At 40.2% G+C, this 21,533-nt stretch overlaps 1 protein-coding gene across 3 annotated transcripts in view; it reads right to left on the reverse strand.

Moving 5' to 3' along the window:
* The window catches only part of LOC145342242 (ATP-binding cassette sub-family C member 5-like), a 188,064-nt gene that overhangs the window by 96,503 nt on the left and 70,028 nt on the right, over positions 1-21,533 (reverse strand). For all 3 annotated transcript variants that reach the window (XM_080187638.1, XM_080187637.1, XM_080187636.1), the window contains exons 8-11: positions 16,719-16,866; positions 13,349-13,497; positions 9,238-9,345; positions 5,991-6,353 (exon numbers count right to left, since the gene is read on the reverse strand). In XM_080187638.1, coding sequence (XP_080043764.1) covers positions 5,991-6,353; positions 9,238-9,345; positions 13,349-13,497; positions 16,719-16,866 — 768 coding nt within the window. The remainder of the gene's footprint in view (positions 1-5,990; positions 6,354-9,237; positions 9,346-13,348; positions 13,498-16,718; positions 16,867-21,533) is intronic.

Here is a 21,533-nt window from a genome sequence, read left to right on the forward strand (position 1 = left end):
TGATGGGTTCTTGATAAGAGAGGGGATTAAGGGTTATGGGGAGAGGGCGGGAAAGTGGAACTGAGCCACAACAGATCAGCCATGATCTTATTGAATGGCGGGGCAGGCTCGAAGGGCTAGATGGCCTACTCCTGCTCCTATTTCTTACGTTCTTATGTTCTTATGATGTGACTGCAAGAGAAGCAGGTATGAGAATTCGGAAGGTAGCAATGAAGGAGTTTCAGCCCTTGAAACTGTTTGTAGGGAGGATGGCCATAGTACAGTTGGTGGGGGGGGTGTCATTCAAGTGGTGGAAGTATATGGTCATAGTAGGGAAAGTATAATTATAGAATCATAGAGGTTTACAGCATGGAAATAGGCCCTTCAGCCCAACTTGTCCATGTCACCCTTTTTTTAACCACTGAGCTAGTCCCAATTACCCACAGTTGGCCATATCCCTCTGCACCCATCTTACCCATGTAACTGTCAAAATGCTTTTAAAAGACAAAATTGTATCTGCCTCTACTACTACCTCTGGCAGCTCGTTCCAGAAACCAACTACCCTCTGTGTGAAAAAATTGCCTGTATGGACCCTTTTGTATCTCTCCCCTCTTATCTTAAACCTCTGTCCTCTAGTTTTAGACTCCCTTGCCTTTGGGAAAAGATGTTGACTATCTACCTCATCTATGCCCCTCATTATTTTACAGACCTCTATAAGATCACCCTTAAGCCTCCTATGCTCCAGGGAAAAAAGTCCCAATTTATCCACCCTCTTATAACTCAAACCATCAAGTCCCAGGGGCATCCTAGTAAATATTTTCTGCACTCTTTCTAGTTTCATAATATCCTTTCTATAATAGGGTGACCAGAGCTGTACACAGCCTTACCAATATCTTTTACAACTTCAATAAGTCAACCTAACTCTTGTATTCAATGTTCTGACCAACGAAACCAAGCATGCTGAATGCCTTCTTCACCACCCTGTCCATCTGTACACTTTCAAGGAGCTATGAACCTGTATCCCTTGATCTCTTTGTTCTATAACTCTCCCCAACATTCTATCATTAACTGAATAAGTCCTGCCCTGGAACAATCTACCAAAATGCATCACCTCGCAGTTATCAAAATTAAACTCCATCTGCCATTCATCAGCCCACTGACCCAATTGATGAAGATCCCATTGCAGTCCTAGATAATTTTCTTCACTGTCCACTATGCCACCAATCTTGGTGTCATCTGCAAACTTACTAACCATGCCACCTAAATTCTCATCCAAATCATTAATATAAATTACAAATAACAGTAAACACAGAACCAATCCCTAAGACACACCACTAGTCACAGGCCTCTAGTTTGATAAACAACCCTCTACAACCACCATCCGTCTTCTGTCGTCAAGCCAATTTTCTATCCAATTGGCTATCTCACCCTGGATCCTGTGAGATTTAATCTTATGCAACAACTTGCCGCGCAGTGCCTTGTCAAGAGCCTTGCTAAAGTCCATGTAGACAACGCAATTGCACTGCCCTCATCAACCTTCTTGGCTATCCCTTCAAAAACTTGATTTTCCACTCACAAAGTCAAGCTGACCGTCTCTAATCAGTCCTTGCCTCTCTAAATGCCTGTAGATCTTGTCTTTCAGAATAGCTTCTAGCAACTTACTCACTACAGATGTGAGGCTCACTGGCCTATGGTTCCCAGGCTTTTCCCTGCAGCCCTTTTTAAACAAAGACACAACATTTGCCACACATCAGTCTTTAGACACCTCACCTGCGGCCGTCGATAATTCAAATACCTCTGCTACAAGACCTGCAATTTCCTGCCAGCCTCCCACAACGTCTTGGGATGCACTTCATCAGGTCCTGGGGATTTATATACCTTGATGCGCTTTAAGACTTCCACAATCTCCTTCTCTGTATTATGTATACTCCTCAAGGCATCACTATTTATTTCCCCAAGTTCCCTAACATCCATGTCTTTCTTGACTGTAAATACAGATGAGAAATATTCATTTAGGATCACACTCATCTCTTGTGACTACCTTGTTGATCTTTAAGAGTCCCTCTCCCTCGAGTTACTCTTTTGCCTTTTATATATTTGCGGAGGCTCTTTGGGATCTCCTTCGCCTTAGCTGCCAAAGCAATCTCTTGTCCCCCTTTTGCCTTCCTAATTTCACTATTAATTGTACTTCTACACCCTCTATATTCTTAGGGGGATAGATATTGTTCTCGCAGCTGAGAGCACTGGGTAAATAAGATCAGAGGTATGGCTGAAGGATTAATGTAGCAATAAATAGATTTTGATTCATGGGTCACTGGCACCAGTTTGGGCAATGATTGAGGAGGGGGGAAAGATTAGAAGGGGTTATTTTTGCCATGGGAAAATTTGATGTTTCAGGTGAAACTAAGTCTCACAGTCTGTTGTCTCTTGCTATATATAGTTGCATGGAATCCATGTTGCCCCGTATCTCATTTCCACCTCCCAGTCAATTTTCTCCTCTCTAGAGATGGCCTCTGATTGGCAGGAGGTAATGGCTGTACCCTCATAATAGTTTGGCTGTTAAGGAAGCAGTACATTGTGACAAACTGGGAGTCTCCCTCTGGCCTTCTACTTCAATTGACCCGTCCAAAAGGTATAGGTGGAAGCAATGTTCAGCAGGCCAATTGTCTGCTCCCCAATACTATGGGTAGCTCCCTGGCTTTTTTCGTAGACCTACACTGCTTGCATGGTGGAATGAACCTCAAATTGTGAGATATTCACAATGCTCACACTCCTGTCAAAGACATAAATGCTCAGGCCTTCACAGCTATTGGGAGAACCACCCTCCCTTTAGTGCAAAGGTGAAGGAAGTTGCACAGGTCCAGGAAAGCTTGCTGGGAAAATCTGAGCCCCCTCATACATTGCTGCTGGCTCATTTGAATGTAGGAGTATTGCTCCTTAAATGGTAGATAGGTCCTTCATTGGAGAGACCCCCTCCTCTTACAAAATGTACACTTTTGCATCTGCCAATCATGTTGCAGACAAAAAGGTACTACAACAACTGCCACTGGTACTCCACTGCCTCCCTGACTGTAATCAGCAACTATCACAAAAGTTCTCCAACAATACTCCATAGTGCTTCCAACAACTTCATCTGAACACATACAAAAAAAGGCACCTATTCTTGAGTGGTCTTTTAAATAGCCCTAGTTCAAGGTCTACTTTGGCTTTCTACACTTGTTTTCTCTTGCGTGATTAATGCATGTGTAGACAGTACCTCTGTGTTTCAAGTTTGCAAATCCGGCATTACATCATCCTGTTTGACAGTATAACATCAGGATAATATGCATTCATAATATTTTGGTGCATAAAAGGGATACATCCACAACAGCCTTCTTCATCATTAATGTTGCCTTGGTGGTGCAAGAAGTGGTCAGCAACGTGGTCCAAACTTTTTAATTGTGAAAAGCCTCCAGAGCACTACAAATGTGGCAATGGAAACAATAATAGCCCGTAATGTCCTTGGAGTTACAAGAATGATTTGACGCTTACAAGAACAATAGTTACTCAGATAGGCTTAAAGAGCCAAGTCTTTACTTCAGGGGAATACAGACTTGGATGGAAATATAAGGAATAATGCGTGCATACATGAAACACTGAAATTTGTGTCTCTTGGACAACTAAATGTTCTCATTAATGATAGTCCCATTAATTATTAGACACTCCATTGCATCTTAGAAAAACACCAATCAAGTAAATAAGCATTACCTTTCTCAATCATGATAACTTTTCATTCATAAATTGATTATGTACTTAAAAAACCCTGCAAACATAAATAGTAGATTCTGCTTTACATCATGGATTTGATATATTAAGGAAGGAATCCATTATCAATTAAATAACAAAATATCAGTATTCTTGGTCTTGTTTCAGTTTGGTTACTATCATTTCAAGTTCAGTTGCCATATAAAATTAATTACAATAATTTTGACGTCCACAGCCTAAATTGATGTAAATGGTTTGACCTTTAGAACCTATCTCCAGGATTATAGGCTTTAAAGAGGAACCATATTACAGAGTTCAACCAAAGTTGTTTGATTGAATGATTATTTGAATGACAGCTCTTCTTTGAATTGCAGCTATTTAAATCCATGGAGCAACAGTTGTCGCAACTCTTGTAAGCATTTAAAATAAGTCAATGTATCTTCCATAATGATAAAAAATAGTAACAAGAGACATAAATAATCCATTTGCTCAGATTAAAGTGAAAAAAAAATAGATTTGGCATAGAAATTGTAAAGATTTGTTGGTTTTCTTTCAAACAGCCAGATAGTATAGTGTCTGAGATACATGTGTTATTGCTATGAATTTTGGTTTTGGTGTATATTCTCATGTTCGGTCATGTCAAACAATCTTATAATTAGATCCAATATTCATTATATGCTGAAGCTGATTGATACTGCCCAATTTTTTTTATATAATAGCAGGGCTCAAGGGATGAAATAATGTGCACCATCCCCCAATATGTCAACTGGCTGTAATGTCTTTGCATATACCCCTACTAATGACTGAACTCACTTATTTAAATAATTATAATTTATTTTGCTATACTCCAAAATAATCAACATTGCTGGATTAAACACAGTGGGTGGGATTTTCTGGCCGTGTTCACCCCAAAGCCAGAAGATTCTTCCCAAGGTGAATGGACCTTTAGATGACCCGAATCCCATCTACTAGAATTCCCATGGCAGGCAGGATGGGAAAATTCTGTCTAGTAACTTTTAACTAACATTCTACATTCAAACATAGATGCCCTCGCAGCTTTCTGATTAAAAACTTCACTCAAATGCAAGCATCTTTTTTTCATTTCCCTGTGATCGCAAGCTGAAGAAAGGATATGGGCCAGAGAGGCACGGGGACTTGGGAGCATTTTAGCAAAGTAAGTCTGATGAAAAGTACATTCAAAATATCCTGTCTTTTCTCTTTACCCATGCTCACGGACTGTGTAGTTCTAGTATTTTCCATTTTTATTTCAGAATTCCAGCATTTTTTTTTACCTTATTATGATTACTAGCTCTAACCTTGGTATATATTTCTGTCAAGCCTTGATCTTCAAGAGGTAAGATAAATGTTGATCACATAAAAGTTGATCACAGAAGTAAGCCAATATTTAACTAAGGCCATGTATGCATATTTTGCCATGGAAATATCCAGCATTCAGTCTCCAATAATTAATTCTATTTTTAATTACTGTATAGCTATAAATCAGTAAGTCTCAAAATGCATTACATGCCAAAATACCCCTTTTTAAAACAGTGGTATCCTCCAGGTCACTCTGAGCAATGCAGAAATACAGGTATAAATCCACTATCCCCCAGACATTATATCCAATATGGTACAAGATGCTACAAAAGTTTTAAAAAATATTTACAAAGGAGGAGAAACAAACACAGTCCTTTAAGGATGAGGTTCTCTTCACCTGCAGCCTGAAATTTAGAACACATTCCAATTGGCAATGTTCTCTGATAAACAAAAATTAAACACTGATCAATAGTAGTCCTAAAAAGAAATAATTCCACTTATCAGAAGGACAGTAAATTTTAGTTGTGTGATATCGTGCTTCTTCCCTAATTAAGTAGCATTATGATTTAATTTCCCATGAGCAACATTAAGGGAAATTTGCTAGTATTTGACATGTATTCTGCTTTTGCAATGATTCACTAAATATTGTATTACTAACATTTGCCATCACATTGATACGATAGAAAGGGGAACTATATAAACTTTGGGATGAAGGCACGTCATTGAAAGATTAATAAGGGCATTTTAATTAGCATTCAGCAATGCTGTACCTAACCAAATGTTAAATAACTGTCTCATTCTCAGCGATCACATCCTTGATAATCACAAGCATTCATCATTAAAAGTATATTGAACAAAGTTATATTTTTGCTGAGGAACAACAAAAAAAAATCAAAGATTTAGAACAGGAATTCTGATGCATAGCATCTTGAAAATGTTAGTAAGTATACCTGTTCCACAGTTAGGTTGATGTTGTGCAAGACACTCTGAAGTTTGAGCTTTGGAGATGATAATTTTACATGTACGTTGTCACGGTCAAATTGCATTTTAGTGTCAAGTAACAGATGGTCATTTTGTTCAGCAAGTGAGCTCTCTGGGTCACCTTCAACATACACATTCTTCTTTCTCTTGTTCAGCACTTTTTCCTTCTCTTTTATCTTCTTTATTTCATCCTTGTTTAATTTTGATTGCCACTCTAAGGAGGAGGTACTGCTCTTTTCCCATGCCAAGCTAGCGTTCACAAACTCTATGGCACTATGTGGACTATCGGGCTCTTTTCTTACAACTTCTAGTTCTTCCATTAAAAGCAAATGCTGAAGAGATGAGGAGACAAATTGTGATAAACATAACAAAATAATGTTCCTAAAATATTACAAAATACTGGGTTTAGTACTTCTGGAACACCAATGAATTCAAAGTGGATAGGACAGAAAGACAGGAGAGATGGTAGTATAGTGAGTGGTATTGCCACTGGGCTATTAATCCAAAGGCCCAGGCTAATGGTCTAGGGATGTGAATTCATATCCCAACATGGCAGCCAGTGGAATTTAAATTCAATTAAACAAACTGGAATTAAAGATCAGTCTTAGTAATGGTGACCATGACAACTATCACTGATTGATGTAACACCCATCTAGTTCACTGACATGTCTTTACAAAGGAAATCTGACCTACAAGTGACTCCAGACCCATAGCAATATGGTTGACTCTTAGCTGCCCTCTGAAATGTCCTAGCAAGCCACTCAACTCAAGGACAATTAGGGATGTGTAACAAATGCTGGAATTGCCAGTGAGGTTGACATCCCATGAAAAAATAAAAAAATCTTGCCTCTGATTTAAACTTCCAAAAACGATGGGATATAATTTTATGTTAAAAGATCTTATACAAATACAAGTTGATGAACAGTTATTTAAAAATTTATTGGCCTTGATTATGACGTGGATAAAAGGTGGACAAATTCATTTCATTTGGGATTCTTTGAAATCAGCCCCACACAGTTCTCCCAACAAAACTGATCTTGCAAACATTTGGCAGGTACTTGATAGTATCTCAGTTTATAAAGCGTTTATTTATAGTTTCTTTTTCAAATTGAATGGTAGCCTATTGCTCATTTTATTCTTTATCTTTTCTTCCTGTTAGTTTTGTTCTTGGACATTCTTATTGTAGTGTTAACATTTGAAGTTTTACACTAACCTTTTGTATACTGTTCTCAGTGAAAAATAATACTTGAAGTCAATGGAAATAAAATTGGGACAAATATAAAATGAGTAGCAGACAGGTTATTTCCCATGTTGATACAGCACTGGGATTTATTTCTAGGGCTACAGAATTTAAAAGTCTTGAGTTATGTTAGCCTAGTCAGGCTGGACTTAAATCTCAGTGCACAGTTTTGGTCTTCATACCATAAAAAGCATATGGCAGCACTGGGGAAAGTACAAAAAAAATTTATCAGGACGGCATTAGAACGAAGATATTGCAGCTTTCAGGAAAGATTGAACAGGCTGAGGTATTTTTCATTAGAAAAGAGAAAACCTGATATAAGTCTTCAAAATTACTACCAGGTTAACTTGGAATGACCAGGAATGATGTGAAAAAATGTTTCCATTTATGGCAGAATTGTAAACAAGGGACCATAAATCCAATAAGGAAATAAAGAGCAATTTATTTATTTAAGAGTGGTTTGAATGTGGAATTCACTTCCACAGTTGATGAAGCAAATAGGAAATCAGATGAGAGAAAAGGAAATAGGAAGTTATGCTGAAAGGCTGAAATTATGCAGATGGAATTTCGGTCAAATTGCCTGCACTGTATATTTTATCAAATTTTACACGACCACGCAATGTTGAAAACTACGCCAATGAGTATTCCGTACTATATAGTGTAATCTATTATACAGGATTCATTGTTCTGGTGGTATAACATCATATATTTAAAGTATAATACTAATTTTCAGTTCATAGAAAGTTTGGCCTGTCTACCAAAACTGACTTCCTCAACTGCTTTGGGAAAAATCACAATTGCAGCAGTCTGTTAAGGAATCACAATTACAACCTTTAATTAGATGATTTATTCTATTACTTATGAGAATGAACAACAATTAACAAACTGCAGTAGCAGTGGTTTCCTCATAATAACATTTACAATTCTGGTAATTCTATTGTTTAATAAAATTCTGATCCTTCCTAACATACTGTTGAAGCTGCCTGTATTTTTTTTCCTTGGTAAGACAAGTCACACCCATTGGAATTTAAACTGTTCTGGGCCATAATCAAATTTATTCACACATACAAAATTCTTCTAGGTGCTTGCCAAACTGATGCTGGCAGTCCTTCCCATTCAAGTGCATTTTTACACATTAGAGAATTAACTTGTCACATGTATCATGTGACCACATCAATCTTCAGTGCTTGAGATTTCAAGTACAAAATGGTTTTTGAAACTGACTTTGAACCAATTAAAGCCTTATTTCTAAGACTACAGGTATTGTCCAACAGAAGTTACTGACATGCCATGGATTTGCCACAGCACCATTATAGCCACTTACACTAATTTTGTAAAAGAAAATTGCTTGCATGCTTTAACAGGCATTTACAGTAGAACTTCCATTGAATAAGAGGAGGCTGCCGGATAGATAATGAGAATTAGTACACAATTGAGTTGCACCATATGACATTTGTCATTAGCTGAGAAATTAGTAATAATTATATCATAGTATTAAATCAGGAATTTTATATTCTTTATCTTTTTCAGTTTACTTTCCAAAAAGTAATACAGGCTTTGGTTGTTTAAACTATTGATGTGTTGTCACATCTATCATTCAGCTCCCTGTTCTACACTGAGGGATACTTTACGTACTGAGTTTTTTTAGTAAATCCTCCAACTCTGACTGATCTAATTCTGGTACAATTTGGTAAGATCTATCAAAAAGGACCTTACATGTTTTTATACAGTAGAGGCAGATGTACTTTAAGCATGCTGACTAAACATCTATCGCCATACAATAACCGAGAATGTCACAATGATCAAGGTTAATCATAATGTTTATTTTTGTGTCATAGTTTGAAAAAAACAGCAGAATTTACTCCAGTTTTTATGCAAATTCAACATTTTGAATTTTTTTGGGAGAATTCCACCCCACATATACACTTCAATGTATGATGATAAGTTAATTTTTCATCGTAACTTTAAGGCTGTACCTTAAATCTGCCCACTGCAACAGATGCCTCAGACAGAGCCTTCACAGATATGGGTGTGATTTTTAGGGCAAAGGTCATTGCATTAAATACTGCGACAATCGTAAATGCCTACAGGCATGAAAGAAAACAAAGTCAGAATTAGTAACTAAACAAAAAGTGCTGGAAACATGTAGTAAGTAGGTCAGTCAGTCAGCATCTCAAACAGCAAAACAGTTTGACATTTCAGACAGAGGGTGGGATCTTGAGTCCAGGTTTTCCATATGCAGGATCACAGGCAGAGGCTGAAAACCAGAGAAAACCAGAAATCGAGAATCTTGCTGATGAGATCGCGATTTCTGATTATCTTCACCCCCTCACCAATGACATAATCATATTCATGCACATGATGGTGGAGAACCTCATTTTCCTTCAAATAAATTTAAATCTAATTATCTAGACCCTCGCCACATGATCCCCGCTCACTAAATCATCACACCTCGCCTTTACAACAGGTTTGACCAGGCGTTGAGGGAATCCCTCCAGGTAAGTATACTCCCCGGAGAGAGGAGCAAAGTCAAGCAGTGCCAACCTGTTCCAGGGGCAGTGCCTGGGATGGGTCACAGTGGGTACCCCATAGGGAAAGGGGTGCATTTATGTATGGGAAGGGAGAGAACAGTCATTGAGGGGTTGAAATGCTGGCAATGACTTGGGGAGGGTGAGGTGTTGGGGGAATTGCTGCCGATGATTGTCTGAGGAGGGGGGAGGGGATAAGTCCTCAATACCTCTGTTTCAGGCAGGGAGGCAGAGTTTATTTCTATTTCTGTTTGGGGCACCCTTTAACAATGGTATCCCATCTCTGTGGAGCCTGTTGTCGGCTTTAAGAGTCTCTGCCCCACCAGAGTGATGGCGTAAACCACACCCACTCATTTCTTTTCAAAGAGGCTCAAAATTTGGAGAGAAAACTGGTTTGTGCACCTGGAGGGTTACACCAGTTTTCTGACTGAACCTGACACTTTGACAAATTCTGGTAAGATCAGGAGGTCCCCAGAATATTTCATTAGAATGAGTATAATCAGTTCAGTCGAAAGGTTCTGTATTCTTTTCACAATATATTTATTACACGTTTGGTTCCAAAATGAATCCATGGTTATAAATCAGATCTCTAGTCTAATAACTTATCTTCAGAAAGTTGAAAATATTCAGAATTTTTGATGAGCTCTGGCAGCACCTGGCATTGTAAGAAGACAAGATGCTGCTTCACAAATGTGACAGAGGAGTAGCAAGCAAAGCAATCTTTCTTCTTCAAGCTGTCCTTCCAGCAGGTGCAATCCAGAGTACTAACACCTCCATCAAGGGTGGGAAAAGGAGGCAGGTCCAGCCAGATGTGGTATCAAATCCTGTGCTGTTGGTTGTACTCTAATCCACATCAGCCATCCAGCCAACTAAAGTAGCCAGCATCACCGATCCCCAGTGAGTACAAGGGCAGATATTCTCCCCATTGCAGGAGAGGGCATGAAAAATGGCATTTTAACTGCTGGCTGCAATGAACAGTTCTCATGCTGTACCATCCGCTTCCAGCCACATTAATTGTGCATGCAGGGGAAACATTCTGAATTGTTGGTGGGCATCCTCTGATACACCCATCCTCTTGTAAGCTCATTGCTTCCTCACTCAAAGCACCATATTCAAATGGCATCCCTTCACAGCTTTGTTAATCTCAACAGTCAAAGACAAATGAGAGAGATGACTCCAAAATCCAAGAAAGCAGTTGCCAACAAATTCAATGACATTTCATGGGTGTGCCAGTTGGACACATTCAAGGCTCTTTGCGGTGTCCTCCACCCCTGCTTGGGTTGCAGGTCATCAATCTGATTCGGGAAGCAGTGGTCAGTGACTATGTTTGCAGAACAGGTCAATCACCCAGTTTAGGAAGAGGATGAATGAACTCAGCCGTGCCACCAGGATAAATGTTAACATTCTCTATTCTCACACTCACAAGTCCATCAAACATTCATTGGCATCTCATCCACTGCCAGTTCATGGGACATCACCACTCACTGTTACACATACCCTCACATGTCCATCTGGTCTTATCTCCTCTGGAGTTTGTGTTCAATCCTACCTATGGCTTCATTTACTACACACACATACCAGGCATTATCGTCTGCCCTGGCATGCATCTTGTTCACATTCTCTCCACCTGCCTTCATGCAAGACAAGCTCACGCACAATAAAAGGAAGAGGGCCAAAACCAGTGGTGGAGTGCTCAAATTCCTCATAGATCTCAAAAACTGAGCCAAAGAACTGGCCAGAGAGGACATCGGCCGTGTTTGTATCAACAGTGAGGTGCACACCCAAGTGAGGATCATGCACCAGCTCATCCCTCAGGCAACCATAATGGGAGTATTTTGCCCTGTTGTAGAGCCACCAGTCACCTATCGTGAAGTAATAATCTCTCCTTTATTTCATATGCATCTCTGGAAAGCTACCGAGGACACTCAAGGGTCAGCCCTCAGCTCCAGACTCAGTACCTCCTTGGATGAGGAAACAGAAGGCATCATAGCAGAAGACTTGGCACAGCACTCATCCATATCTTCTACCAGCACAGGCACACACACCTCAGTGGGACCTCGTTCTAGAGCAGCCTCAGAGTCATAATCTGGTAAACACAAAGAGAATGTTGCTTCCCTCTTCTCTAAACTGAGGGATTATACAATGGGGCAATCCCATTAAGAGGCTGCACATTCCATCTACGGATCAGAGGTGGGTGCTCAAGGTCTGGTAAAATCCAGAAATTGCAAGATCGCGATCCTTGATTTTCATCACCACTCATCGGCAACACAATCAGGTTCATGCTCATAATTCGTATCAGCCTGATTACAATACATTTACATATATGTCAATATCATTAATAGGCCCCCTTGCCAAGTATTGACCCCTTGCCATTTGGCAAGGATTCCCCAGACATGAACCTGATATGAGGATTCCCCCAGGGATATAAAGGCAAGTATAGCCCCCAGGTGAGAGGAATATGACTAGGCAGTGCCCTGGCATTGCTGTGGGATGGGATGCCGGCTTTAATCATGAGGCAAGTGGGTGGAAGGATGCCTGGTAGAGTGGAGGCTGGGTTATGATCACAAAGGCCTGCCTTTTATAGCAGCAAAAGCACAGGGTTCTGAGCGTGCGCAATTGCGCTCTCTGCTATTATCAGCTGGCTTTCAGGCGATTTAGGCTCTGCCCGCTTCCCCAACAGACAGATTTCAAGTTTGTCAAGATTTTTTTGCCAGAATGAGGTAAGATTTGATTTTTAAGTTGTCCAAAAACAGGTGCAAATTTCATGCTTATTTGGTACTTAGTATTTTTTTGGTAAGATTGCCCCCAGATTCTACCCATTAGATGATGGTGGTAAATTAAATGCAGTTTTAAATGCAGCTTTAACTTTGTGCAAGTGGCATCTACTTTTTGTATGACTTTGAGCATTTCCACAAAAGCATGAAATTTCTTGAGCTCATGACTAAGGATACCATGTCACACTCAAAATATGTGGGTTCAATTGTCAGTTAACTAATTGCAATGCACATTAAATAGAACACAGCCTTAATAGTGAGGTTTAAGTCTTACTCTAGCAATTTAAGTACAAAAATCTACCCAGAATTCCATTACAGTACTGATGGAATGCTGAACCACTGAAAGTGCCACCTTTCAGACGAAATGTTTTCCCTGGTGGTGTAAAAGATAGTAAGAAGTCTCACAACACCAGGTTAAAGTCCAACAGGTTTATTTGATAGCAAACAGCACTAGCTTTTGGAGCGCTACCATCGACGTTATAAAAGATCCCATGGCATTATTTTTAAGAAGAGCGGGGGAGTTTTCTCAGTGTGTTGGAAAATATTCATCCCTCAATCAGTGTTAAAATAAACATTATCTAGTCATTATTACATTGCTATTTGTAGGACCTTGATGTGTGCAAAACTGGCTGTCATATTTCTCACATCACAACAATATTTTGTTTCAAAAGTACATTGCTTGTAAAGCATTTTGGGATAATTTGAAGTCTTGAAAGACACTATGTACATGTAAGCTTTTCGAGTTTTCTTACAGTCCTACCAATAAGGAGTGTAATAGAGCTTACCTGAGCTGCAGTGAGATCATATCCCATCGCCATGTGAAGTGTGAATGTGCAGCTACTAGATACTACAACCACAATTGGAGCAACCCCAACTGTGATGCTCTGCACATAGCCTGCTTTCTCCAGAAAACGTCTCTCTCTGCTTCTGATCACTGCAAAAAAAGTTAACATAATCAAGCATGCTTTCCAAGTGATCCAGAAAAATTGTTCACTTGGTGAGAGGTCCAAATACAAGGGGACAGATGCTAAAGATTATGAAGTTAGGATTCCAAATGGAAGTTTTCTTAAAATAAGGTATAACAGATATCAGGAACAAGCTAATTGGAGTATTAATTGGTTTGAGATGCAATTAGACACATTTCTGGAGAGATATTGTAGAAGGGAGGTAGTTCCTTCAAAAGGGGCAAACCTGTTGAAGCATATTGCCTTCTCTTGTTCCTAAAACATCTGATGTTCCATCAGATTTCATAAGAGTAGTGTTCACTCAGATTCATTTTAAGATATTCATACTCAGCCTGGATAAAATTTAGCTGTATGGACAACCATTAAAATATGTCTGTAGTCACATTTTCTTTACTATCGATGACACTTTCAAATGTTTTGAGAACAGATTTTCAGAGTCTTCGATATACCATGCCTTGACTTAAAGGGGTTCGCAAGACTCAGAAGTTCCACCCCCATTTCTGATACATACTACTTTTGCCAGGGCTGGTGAAAGAGGCAGGATATAAGTCACACATGGAAGAAACTTAAATCCAGCAGGGCCATTGGAACTTAGAGCTAAGTTCAAACTGGCTCCTTTTTCCACTGGAGTAAGGTCTGGTTCTTGCAGTGTTTTCTTTTTAAGCGTAGATATGCAGGTGCATAAAATGAGGTTAAGGTCTGTGGAGTTGTCATTTAAATCCCCTGCTCTCAAAATTTTGAAAAACAGAAACAGCCTGCTGCATGCCTGAGTTGAAAAAAAATCAGTGCTTTGAATATACTTTGAATAGTAGGCCATTCAGCCCTTTAAGCTTGTTTCACAATTCAATAGGATTATGGCTGATTTGGTTTGAACTCAACTTCGCTTTCCTACCTACCCCCATAAGCCTTGATTCCCTCGTTAACCAAAAATCTAACTCAGCCTCGAATAAATTCACTTGCCGAAATCTTGCTCCCATTCATAAACCTTGCCACTGACACGTGAGTTGGCGCTGGAGGCAGCGACGCTAAACTCTTTTGAAAAGTACATGGATCTGCACCTTAAGTGCAGTAAGCTACAGGGCTATGGGCCAGGACCAGGAAGGTGGAATTAGAAAGGGCACCTCGTTGTCCATGCAGCTCAAGATTACAGCTCAGGACACCAAAATACTGGCAATTCCTTCTCTTTCAAATTAGTCAAGATTAAACAAAGGTGTAGTGCTAAGGGCCTTCAATTTTCCAAGTAATTAAGCAGAAAAGATTGGAAAGTCCACTGCCAAGAAGCCAAATACAAGTACTATTTTGCCATCACAAAATTAGTTTTATCTATCAAGTTTCAAATGCTGTAGTCATTCTGCATATACATTTGATACCTTATATATATGACAGCCTTTACCCTACCTATTTTTGACTTTTTATCTATCTGAGGACAAAATTAATTATTTTCAAATGTCATCTAATTTTGTTGTAGTATTTTTGCAAAAATAATTTGATTGGTTCAAAAATATGCTCCCAGATTTTTAACTGGAACTGTGAATCACTTAAAAGCAATGCTGCAATGAATCATGGGCAGAATTCTCCACTTTCACTGCCGCAGGTTTTCATGTGGTGGAAGCGGCTGGCCATCGGCCACCATGGGGTCTTCTGGTACACCAAAATCATGGTGATTTATGTTCCTCGCCTATGTCACTGCCAGGTAACCTACTGCAGAAGGGAATTTTAGCGGGACCAGAAGATTCTGCCAGTGATAAGAGCTGAAGTATTCCAACCATTAGTTTGTCCATTTAAGAAATTACTGATACCAACCACAGATCCATAGAATTCCTACAGTGCAGAAGGAGACTATTCAGCCCATCAAGGCTGCACTGACTCTCCAAAAGAGCATCTTAACCAGGCCCACTGTCCTGCCTATTCCCGTAATCCTGCACATTTATCATTACTAATCCACCTGACCTATGCACCTTTGAAAAATAAGGGGCAATTTAGCACGTTATCAAACTTTACAACTAAAGTCGTCATATCATTCACAGTGAGGAAGATTTAATAATGGCATGTTAATTTTTCTGCGAAAACTGAAATCAAGAGATCAGACCCTCTTATTTCATTCTCATGCATGTTTTACCAATGGGATGGGGAGAGGTCTTGGAATGGATCATAAGTCTAGCCTTCTCTAGTATGTAGCATACTCATGTTTTGTACTACCTAGCAATTATTAATTATATTTGGCATTACAGGGATTTAAAATAGAAAAAAGTGAGTAAGGTAAATAAAAATTCTAAATGAAAATTCCAAACAGGTAATGAAGGTATGTCATCAGTCATACCAAAAAAGCCCTTGCACTCACAAATCCAATAACATGTTCTGCAAATTAGACAATACCACTTCTAAATAAAAGTCAAATTTGTCAAAGCTGACCAATGTAATTAATGGTATAAAGAATGCGGTATCTCACTAATGCACATGGTAATGTAGTGGTTATGTTACAGCATTTAGTAACTCAGAGAATGGGGGTTCAAATTTCACCGTAAGTCTGAGAATTTGAATTAAATTTTAGAAGTTTGGTATTAAAAAATTAACATCAGTAAAAGTAACAATAAAGCTCCTGGAGTATTGTAGAAATAAATACTCAATTGGTTCACTAATGTTCTTTTGGGAAAGAATTATTTTGTCCTTACCCACTCTGACCTATATGTGATTCTAACCTCACAGCAAAACTCTTGCTGTGTAGCTTGCCCCTATATGGCCTAACATGTCACTCAGTTGTGTCAGACCAGTAAACCACCTTTTCAGGGCAACATGAGATGGGCAATAAATGCCAATCTTGTCAATGATACCATAGAACCATAGAAAAGTTAGAGCACAGAAGGAAGCCATTTAGCCCATCTTGTCCATGCCAGCCCATGAAAACCCAGGTGCCCTTTCTAATCCCACCTTCTTGTACCTGGCCCATAGCCCTGTTGTTTACTGCACTTAAGATGCAGGTCCAGGTACTTTTTAAAAGAGCTTAGTGCCTCCATCACCAGCTCGGACAGCAAATTCCAGACGCCCAGTACCTTTTGCGTAAGAAGGTTCTTCCTCATGTCCCTTCTCCACCACTTAGCTTGAATCTATATTCCATGGTTCTAGAATTCTCCTCCAAGGGAAACATTGAGAATAAAGTTTTTAAAACCATTAGTTCTCACAGCGAACTTACAGTGGACCTTGTCGGCAAACAATTTTTCCCAGGTGTACATCTTGATGAACCTGATGGAGTTTAGAATCTCGCTCATCAGTCGCACACGTTTGTCAGTGATTGCAATGCATTGCTTCCTGAAATAAGTCGTCAGCCTAGACATAAACATCTGGGAAAAAGGAGAAAGGAACACTACCATCATTGTTAAATTAGGAAGTAGTTGAAGGTGATAAAGCCACGTACAAGTAAATCAATATTGGTGTCTTTTTTACAAGCATGTTATAAACACATGCACTAACACGATCAACTGAACTTGCTACCTCAGCACCCATGGTTGATAAAGATGGGAACCAGCCAGTCACCTGTAAGACTAATAACAATATGCAGAAATAACAGTGATTAACAACACCACTACAGTGTGGAAAATGTTAATCCTGGAGCAACATTTGATAAACAAATCACTAATCACATGCAACAGAAACAGAAAGTGCTGGTAAACACACAATAGGTTAGTCAGTTTCTGGGGTGAGAAGAGACAAGTTCAAGCTTGGCCCTTCTTCAGAACTGAAAAATTAAAAATGAGCAAGTATTTTAATAAAATCAGAACAAATAGTTGGGGAGGGAAAAGAGAATGGGCCAACACAAGATTGAAGTACCATTGAATGTCTGTATCCTGCCTAAAAGAAAAACAGGAGATGGTTAGATAACTTAATGATCTTTGCAGCAGACAATGGAAAATAAATATTAAAGACATCAAAGATATTAAAGGAATGACTAGTGCAGTGAGGGACTTAGGGAGAAATCTTGTGCCCTCCCATGACGTGTTTAGTGGTGATAGGACATTCAATTTGCAGGAGGATTGTGTGTGGGTCACTGCTAACTTCTCAGCTTCACCCCAATTAAGTCCAAGGAGAGAAGGCCTGTGGATGGTCTTCTCACCCACTGTCAATTGAGGCCCTTAAATGAGCAAGTAATGCTCTTGGTGGAAAGGACTTCCATCTCTGGGGTCCTTGATCCCAGGGAGGACCCATCATTGGCCTGTTAAGTGATAGAGTGGCACAAGATTGGGTGGATCTTCCCAAAATGAGGTAACATGGGTCTCTCACTGGCTCTCCAACTGGTGGCTGCGACCCCTGTCACCTCACTTGGTTTCAGCATGCATTTTCTCTGTTTTCAAAGTATCAGGCGACACCATTATTTACCTGCATTTTCAGTTTTCATTTCACACACCTGGGATGGAATCTTCTGCGTTTCTACATGACAGGTTTAGTAACTGAGACATTTAATCAGTTGGAAGGATGGGGATGCTGTCACTTCCTCCACCCCAATTAAATCAGTGATGGTAAACCTGCAGACAGCCTCCTCTCTCTGTTGTCAATTGAGGCAATTAAGGGATGGCGGGACTGATGTATGAGGAGAGATTGACTAGATTAGGATTATTTTTACTGGAGTTCAGATGAATGAGGGGAGATCTCATAGAGAATTATAAAATTCTAGCAGGTCTAGTCAGGATAGATGCAGGGAGGATGTTCCATATGGTAGAGGAGTCCAGAACCATAGGTCACAGCATGAGGATTCAGGGTAAACCATTAAGGATGGAGGTGAGGAGACATTTCATGTGGAATTTATTACCACAGAAAGTAGTTGATGTCAAAACATTGAATGTATTCAAGAGGCGGCTGGATGTAGCACTTGGGGCAAATGAGATCAGAGGTAATGGGGAAAAAGCAGAATTAGGCTATTGAGTTGGACGATCAGCCATGATCGTATTGAATGGCAGAGCAGGCTCGAAGGGCCAAATGGCCTCCTCGTGCTCCTATCTTCTATGTTTCTATGTTAAGTGGGCAAGTAATGTCAATTGTGTTTGATTATAGCCCTGATCTACAAGCTGTGCTTTTTGTACCTACATATATGTAGATAATACTTCGGGTGGAATTTTCTCATTTCTGTAGAGTGCTGGCCAAGGCAGGAAAACCAGCACCAGCTGACCAGTTGCCCAGCCAGCTTTTCTAACCACATTGTGCAGCAATCTGTGCAAATAAAATGGAGGTGTGGCACATTCTGTCATGCTGGTGGAGTGGGGCTGGAGAAAGTCAGCATAACCAGGAGCCCTGAGATCAGGGCAACATTTTTTAATAAAAAGAAACTTCCCCATAACTTGACCACAGGCAATCTCCATCCCATGGGTCCCTCCACAGAAACAGGGAACTACCCACTCAATGGAGCTTCCCTTTGCCAGTAGTATCCACCCCCCCCCCCCCCCCCCCCCGCCCTCCTGGCTATACATACTTCTGCATCCCCTGGCTTCCACCCATCTGTTGTAAACCTTGCTGATGTGACTTCAGATTGGTGAGGGGGGCAGATCTCAATGTGGAGAGCACAATAAGCTTTTTAATGTCATTAAAATGTACTCAGATATTTATTTACATCACTGATGGGGACAGGTGGGTGGAGGTAAAATCAGAGAATGAGATTTCGCTGATGAGATTCTTGTTTTCTGACTCTTGTGGGATTTGTGCCCATGTCGCCTTTTGCGTTTGTAGCAAAAGTGGAAATAAAATCCTGGTTATTATCCTCCCCTCCTTAATAATTACATGTTTTTTGCAAAGGGCAAAAGGGAAGGAGGACCTTCATAGAATCCATAATATCCGACAATACAGGAGGCGGCCATTCTGCCAATCAAGTCTGCACTGACCACAATCCCACCCAGGCCCTATCCCCATAACCCCATGCATTTACCGTGTCTAGTCTCCTGATGCTAAGGGACAAGTTAGAATGGTCAAATCACCTACCAATATCCCTGACACTAAGGGACAATTGAACATGGCCAATCAATCTAATCTGCATACCTTTGGACTGTGGGAGGAAACCAGAGCATCTGGAGGAAACCCACGTAGACACAGGGAGAATGTGCAAACTCCACACACACACTGACCCATGCTGGAAATCAAACCCAGGTCCAGTAGAATATATAAAATCATAATAAAATCAAGCACAGTCAACATGGTTTTATCAAAGGGAAATCATATTTGTTAAACTTAATAGAGTTTTTTGAGGATGTAACAAGCAGGGAGGATAAACGGGAACTGATAGATGTAGACTGCAATTCTCTCAAAAAAGTGTTGAATTCATGGGAAAATATAGAAACATAGAAGATAGGAACAGGAGGAGGCCATTTGGCCCTTCGGGTCTGCTCTGCCATTCATTACGATCATGGCTGATCATCCAACTCAATAGCCTAATCCTGTATTTTCCCCATAACCTTTGATCCCATTCGTCCCAAGTGCTGTATCCAGCTGTCTCTTGAATACATTCAATGTTTTGACATCAAATACTTCCTGAGGTCATGAATTTCATAGGCTCACCGCTCTTTGGGTAAAGAAATGTCTCCTCACTTCCATCCTAAATGGTCTACCCCGGATCCTCACACTGAGACCCCTGGTTCTGGACTCCCCCACCATTGGGAATATCCTCCCTGCATCTATCCTGTCTAGACCTGTTAGAATTTTATGTCTCTATGAGATCCTCCCTCATTTGTCTGAACGCCAGCAAAAACAATTCTAACCCAATCTGTCCTCAGTCCTGTCATTCCCGGCATCAGACTAGTAAGCCTTCGCTGCAGTCCCTTGAGAGCAAAACATCCTTCCTCAGAAAAGGAGACCAAAATTGCACACAATACTCGAGGTGTGGCCTCACCAATGCCCTGTATAATTGCAACAACACATCCCTGCTCCTGTAGTCAAAATCTCTCGCAATGAAGGCCAACATCCATTTGCCTTCTTTACCACCTGCTGCACCTGCATGCTTACTTTCAGTGATTGGTGCACAAGGACACCCAGGACACGGCACACTTCCCTCTCCCAATTTACAGCCATTCAGGTAGTAATCTGCCTTCTCACTTTTGCTTCCAAAGTGAATAACCTCACACTTACCTAAATTATACTGTATCTGCCATTGACTATCCTACTCACCTAACCCATCCAGATCATTCCGAAAGGTCTCTACATCTGCGTCATAGTTCACCCTCCCACCCAACTTGGTATCATCTGCAAACTTTGAGATGTTACAATTTTCTCTCTGACCCAAATCATTAATATATATTGTGAATAGCTGGAGTCCCAGCACTGATCCCTGTGGCACCCCACTAGTTACTGCCTGCCAATTTGAAAAGCACACATTAATTCCTACTCTTTGTTTCCTTTCTGCCAACTAGTTTTCTATCCACCTCAGTATACTTCCCCCAATTCTATGCACTTTAATCTTACACGATAATCTCTTGTGCGGGGCTTTGTCAAACGCTTTCTGAAAGTCCAAGTATGCCATATCGACTGGATCCCCCTTGTCAACTCTACTAGTTACATCTTCAAAGAATTCCAACAGATTTGTCAAGCATGATTTCCCCTTCATAAATCCATGCTGAGTATTGGCGTAACTGGTGTAAATAACATCAGTTTCTTCAGAGCAATTTCACATTTGAATTTCCCACACTCTGTGCAAAGCAGAAGTCACAATTGTGAATATAATTAAAAGCTAGGGGATGGGGCCTATTCATGCTAGAGGCTGACAGTTCCAGGTTCTGCGCACTAGCATGGCGGGATGGGAGAATCACCCCCATAATGTGTTTGGATTTTCAAAGGACATTCAGTAAGTTGCCATATAAAAAGTAAAAGCTCGTAGCGTAGTGAACAATATATTAGCATGAATAGACGATTGACTAAATAGAGTGTATCATAGCCAAATTTGTTGATGAAGCACAGATGGGTTGTGAGGAGGACATAAAGATTCTGCAAAGGAATGTATACAGGCTAGGTGATTGGGAAAATAAAATGCAGATAA

This window comes from Carcharhinus amblyrhynchos, chromosome 4 (assembly GCF_965287045.1).
Source record: "Carcharhinus amblyrhynchos chromosome 4, sCarAmb.v2.hapA, whole genome shotgun sequence".
NCBI classification, from domain to species: Eukaryota; Metazoa; Chordata; class Chondrichthyes; order Carcharhiniformes; family Carcharhinidae; genus Carcharhinus; species Carcharhinus amblyrhynchos.